Raw genomic sequence first — 6,009 nt, 5'->3', positions numbered from 1 at the left:
AACCCCCCCCCCCTCCCCCTCTCTATATTTATATACTAACATATACATTGAAGCTCATATGCATTCAGATACACGTACACACAAACGCAGAGAAGCTCTAATGCGGTTCAGCCTATAGAGCTTTCTCTTTTCAGTTCTAATCGCACTCTCTCTCTCTCTCTCCCTCCCCTCAATGGCGGTGGATTCAAGCGCAGAGGTGAGGTTTCTTGTGGACTGCGATTTGGTATTTTGTGAACAGATTTCAGCTGTTACCTTGGGGATTTTTTATGCTGTTTCACCGACCTTTTTGCTGTTTGTTTGCTGCTTTTCGATCATTTTTTTTTGTTTGTGTCGGAATATATGTTGCTGCGTGTCTGTATATCTGTATATCAATGATCAATACACGAATTTTTCTGGCGTGTGTGATATACGCCTGTACTCAACTTTGATCTCTGCTTTTCTCTCTAACCCTCTCTCCCAAGTGGAAATAAGGAAGAGATAGAGATTCCAGTGGATGGAACAATTACTGAACAGCTAATTCACTGTCCTTGATTACTTGCTTTATAATTTGATTAGATTCTTCTTCTTCTTATTTAAAAAAAAAAAAATAGTTGAAGTAAATGAGAAACGGTTAATTTTGTAAAGTTTATTATGACTTTATTAAACTATTATTATGGTTAATGAGTTATGATTATGAATTGTTATTAATCAATGATTGACACCAAGCTACTTGAATATTCTTGGACTAAATAAGCAAAAAAAAGAAGAATAAGAAGCTAAATTCTAGGTTGTACAATCCGATGTTTTACCAAGCATGTAGGCAATGGATGATTTGCTGTATGATGCGTTCCCAAATTCATTATTTTAAGAAAACATTTCGAGATTTAATTCATAAGTAGTAAAAGGGAAAAAAAAATCAAAATTTCAATTATGATTAGATGACTTTTCCCAAACAAGTACAGTATAAGATTTTGGCATTGACACAGGTGCTAAATGTATAGGTGCTGCTGCTACAGAAAATTCTTAATAAGATTTTCCATTTAATTTTTCTGTAGTTAATCTTTGACAAGTTGCATGATAGAAGGAGAGGAAATATTGACCATTTCTTAATTGGCATGTGTCACAAGGTTATATGAAGTAGTAAAAATGAAGTTTCTGCTAAATATGAGATGGAATTTTCAATTGATTTTGTTAATATTGCAAGTGAAAAAGCTTGGGTAGTTAAATAAATTCTTACTGCAAGTAGAATAATGTATTTAATATGTATGTGTATATTTATGTATGTATACAAAACTGGACAAATTCTTACCATTTCTAAACCATATTTGATGGAATGAACAATGCCAAAACAAAATTCTCAAGTCGTTTTCAGCATCGAGTGTTTTTTGGACTATTGTTTGAAATTTATAATTTTCTTCTAATCCAGATTTTTGTTACGTTATCACCACTTGTACCTGTCTAGTCAAGATAGAATCATACTTCTTTGTCACTTGGTTTCAACTTTCAATACTTTTGTAGTATAGTAGCCGTTGGTTTTGTCTGTATAACGCTAGAAGTTGGTCTGAAGTTAGATCAAACTTGATGCAATTCTGCAACCTTGCAAGAGAGTGTGATTTCTTGTCTTTACAACAGTTTGGGACCATCAAAAGCAGATATTTGATTTTTATTTACGGATTTTTTATGCATATTATTTTCTATACCTATATGGCCATTCTGTGTTCTTATGTACTCTTAAAACCGATGGCCAATTTGAGAGTTATCGTTGCTGTATGTGAAAATTTAAGCCCCCAATTGGATTAATTTAGATTCTCAGTTATGCTACAGTTTTATCCTCTATGTGCTTCTTCCCGGTTGTGATTACTATTATCTTAATTTTCTTGCACTCTTTCTTTCGGTAACCAGTTGTCATATCCTATTTATTTCTATCATTTATCATAGAAATTATGCCCTGTATCTTCATATATTTCCTCACATGACTTCAAATAGTGTGCTTAAAGGGGTGAAAAAGTGGGAAACTAAAAAGGCTCTTTTTTTCATTACAGTATAGCCAAGAGGCTCCAATTGTTACAGTGTTTCCTGATGGAGGAACCATCAACCAACAATTTGAGCCGGTTTTAGATCCAAATCTAGCAAAAAATACAGTGCCCGTTGATACCCAATCAAATTGCCGAAGCCACATCAAACAGAAGATGAACAATACAGAAAATTATGCGACATATGTGGATGTGGATATTGAGAAAGGGAAGTTGGAGGTTCCTAAAGCTAAATGTGCCGACGAAACTGCTGGTAGTTTAAAGATGGAAGATTCTTTAGTAGTAAGTCTTCTTGTGGTTTTACTGAAAATAAGTTAACCCATTTTTGATGCTCTTGCTTTGGAGTGTTGTTGGATTTTTTATGAACTAGTTGTGTTTCAGAGAATACTGCAGAGAGAAATTACATCGCAACTGGGAGGAAAGTTCATGCAGCTGTTAATGAATAACAGCCTTGAGTTACCCAAGTTAATTTCTAGAGGTAGATGCGATTTCTCACAATTTATAATCTTCATTCCCTAAATTACTACCAATTTTAACCTGTAGGCATTTTGTTGTTCTTTTGCATCACTATGTATATTAAACCATTCGTTTCTACGCATTATCTATGAGTGAGATACTTCATCTACCTGAGTTTTCTGGCATATTTGGATGCGACCTTACAAGTTTTAGTTGCTTGCTATACCAGATAAATGCGTGAACGAGAAATCCTATGATATGTCTACCAACAGATTGAGGAAATACAAGCGCTCAGCCTCTTTCAATTCAAGAAGAGTGGTTCTCCTGTTCTCAATTCTGTAAGTGCAGGCTATTTTACTTAATTCTTTCCATTTTTTGAATGCTTCCTTTTTCTGGTTTTTCTTTGGGTTGTACCATGAAATGGTCACAAATCATGGAAAAAGCTCATTTAGGTCATTAGTTAAGAGCTATTTAAGTATATATGGTTAGACAACACATTGTGCTTTTAATGGGCTGTTTGGTTGGATGTAGTTGTAATTCAATACCCTCATATGAATTACAACATAATTCTTTGGTCACCCAAATTACACTGTTTGGTTGGGGGAATTGCAATTCCCTCATTTTGTTGAATTGCTATTCGTACCCTCATATGAATTGCAATTCTGGGGATGGAAAGGGAAAAAGGAAGAATTTTTTTTTTTTTACCCTTAATTATTATTAGTATTATTATTACACATAGACATTTTAGTCTTTATACCACTTTTTTCCTCCTCAACATTCCCAATAGGCATGTATGTCATCAGTAATTTCTGTTTTTCTGCCTTCTTATGAAGTCCGGTACCTTTTCATTTTAGGTCGAGCATGGGGACACTCGTACTAATATATCTGACGTTGAGAGTTAAACAGATCGCTGAAAGTGGTAACGTGTGATTGAACTTTTTCTTCGGCTGCTTTGCACTATCTGTAGTAGAAGAGGCTTGTTAGTTGTTAGGAATTTTTCTTTTCCCCCTTTCACTTTTTTCTTGTTCAGTGTTTTCTTTTTTAAGGTAGGTTTTTCTTTTATTGTATATATAATATAATATAATTCGAATTTGAAATTCATGTATTCAATAATTCTACACTTTTTCGGTGTTCCCTTGTAGATAATAAGCTCATAAGCTATCGGATGTGCCTATTATTATTATTATTATTATTATTATTTAAATGGTTTTTCATTATTTTATTTTTGAAAGTTTAGTATTAGAGCATCCTCAAAGGGGATTGTTCTTGTTTTTTCAAATAGTAAAAATTAGAATAAATTTTTAACTGATGTGGAGGGAGGTCTTTGGGTGTTGGGTGACTTGGGTCCTTCTGCAAATTGAAGTTTTTGTCTGTAAGTTTCATATAGATAAGGCATCTACTATGAGTCTTATGATCTATCATTTTCCTTAGCTCTATGTTACAGAGCTATCTAACATTAAGATTTAAGACGAGATGCTTCAGCCATTTCACTAAAGATGCGAGCATTAAGAATTCGACGATATGGTTGAATGAATGGGTAAGAAGAGGATGAGCTGTCAGATAACAATTCACAATTTTTAAATTTTTTTTGGGAAGAAATCTGGTGCACACAATTTTTAATAATATATGAAAAACGGATCATAGATCTTGAATGCGGGTTCCTAAAAGGTTTCTACTTAATTAAAAAACAATTAATTATATTAAATTAGGCTTGACTTCCATGTAATGAAAGAAAAAATAAATGAACTATAGAAAAATCAGGGACACAGAAAAAAAAATGAAGTATAGAAAAAAGAACCGGGGCACTCAATTTATACCCAATTCACTAAATGATCACTCAAGATTACAAATGTTGGAATACACCACCAAGATACATTATGGTTCTAAACCAACTCAAATCTTTATCATCACCAATTGAGCTTCTACGTTGCATGCCAATTCTTCTTCAAACATTCACCAGCATAATGGAATATCACCAAGATAATGCTTAGGCCTTCATCAATAGTTAACGGTTTTTGAGAAGATTTTGCAGGTGTGATTAGGAAAGAGAAAATAAGAGTAAAGAAAAACAAAGGAAAAAAAGAAACAAAACAAAAAACAAAAAAAAAAATTTACGCGCCCAAGCGGGGAACTGCGCCTCACGCGTAGTGTCTTTTCCCCACCATGGGCCCCACCAAACTTGCCAAAATTTCATGTTTTGCAGGAGAAAAACATCTTAACAACACCCCTTCTACATTTGTTAAAAACCCCCCAAATAATTTTACTATTTCAAAATTCCCCCAAAACCCACGAATGGGGATGGGCTTAGCAGCTTTCACGTATCTCAATAAAAGTTTAGCAAATAGGTAAAACAATTAGCATAATAAATCTGTGTAATATGCTTCCAATCTGCACGCCTAATTATATAGTAAAATAAGAATAACTTCCACTTCTAGAAATCAGTAGCTTTAGTTCCTCATTTCATGGAGAGCCAAAGTATTCAAATATTCAGTCAAAAAGCTATGTCCACATAGCCAAAATAAAATAGAAAGCACGGTTCAAAATTGATGTGTAAACTGTCTCAGAAACAGAACTCCCTGGCTTAGCTGCTTAGCTTCTTTGATGATCCGATTGATAGGATGGACTCTAAACATACTCTAACAAACTTTAATAATATTTTTGACAAATAATTAGCCAAATATAAAATAGGTAACATGTGTATCATCTTTAATACGTGACTAAAGATTTCTTATTAATAGACCGAAGGGAATTGTAGCTAAACCTGTCCCGCAATTCCGGAAGTGAATTGAGTAAGGGGCAGCCCGCTCTTAACATTCCCCCGAGGGGAAAGCGTAGCAAGGGGGTAACGTTCCTTCTCTACTTTCATAGTATTGTTTAGTACTACGTTGTATTGACCTTATGGACTTTACCTACTTTATATACACCTTAATACGGGCTGTCAAGTATACTTACTTTAACACATAGCTTAACGTAGTACTACTTTGTATACTACCTTTGTTGTCTTTATATACACCTTACGGTGTTTTAAAGTGTTATAAGGCTATACTATCTTATATGCACGTTGTATTGTCGGGGAGTTAATGTAACTCCCCTTCATGGCAGCTGCACTTATCACGTCTTGCACGAGGGCTTCCTTCCCTTCTGATTCACCTCCGGGGGGTTAAAAGGGGGGAAAAAGAAACAAATTCAATTAAAGCTAGAAACTAGCCATATGTACACTTACAATCTCCCCCTTTGACAATTATTTGACAAAAAATTACCTTCAAACAAAACTTTAGGCAGTTTAGATATGAATAAATATTTTATTAAAATAAGTTTGCTAATAAGATATAGACAATTTTCTAACATCAATAAACAATAGCTATAAGAAATTACTAAAAATATCCAAGTATTCCAACGTTGTCCGTTGTTTCTTTATTCGCTGCCTCTTCACACTGGAAAATCACCGGCTGCGCACCACCACCTGTTTGGTTATTGTCGCGGATGGTTTGAGAGTCTTGAAGGGGTCTTGTCATTTGAGGAGAATGAAAGTCAGCCTCTA

The 6,009-nt window shown here is 34.3% G+C and overlaps 1 protein-coding gene across 2 annotated transcripts; it reads left to right on the top strand.

Moving 5' to 3' along the window:
• Nucleotides 1–37: 37 nt before the first annotated feature.
• Nucleotides 38–3,640, top strand: LOC116013885. 2 transcript variants are annotated; one of them, XM_031253846.1, is made up of 5 exons: nucleotides 38–196; nucleotides 2,022–2,294; nucleotides 2,394–2,490; nucleotides 2,698–2,806; nucleotides 3,323–3,629. In XM_031253846.1, the coding sequence occupies exons 1-5, from the start codon at nucleotides 173–175 to the stop codon at nucleotides 3,396–3,398; spliced, it is 579 nt and encodes a 192-aa protein (XP_031109706.1). In that variant the 5' UTR covers nucleotides 38–172; the 3' UTR covers nucleotides 3,399–3,629. The 2 variants fall into 2 exon arrangements, with proteins under 2 accessions (XP_031109706.1, XP_031109705.1); XM_031253845.1 differs by lacking the exon at nucleotides 38–196 and adding an exon at nucleotides 1,560–1,746 and having other exon boundaries at nucleotides 3,323–3,640.
• Nucleotides 3,641–6,009: the final 2,369 nt, after the last annotated feature.

The sequence above is a fragment of the Ipomoea triloba genome, chromosome 3, assembly GCF_003576645.1.
Source record: "Ipomoea triloba cultivar NCNSP0323 chromosome 3, ASM357664v1".
Taxonomy (NCBI): domain Eukaryota; kingdom Viridiplantae; phylum Streptophyta; class Magnoliopsida; order Solanales; family Convolvulaceae; genus Ipomoea; species Ipomoea triloba.
This window is presented reverse-complemented; position numbering and strand designations above follow the sequence as displayed.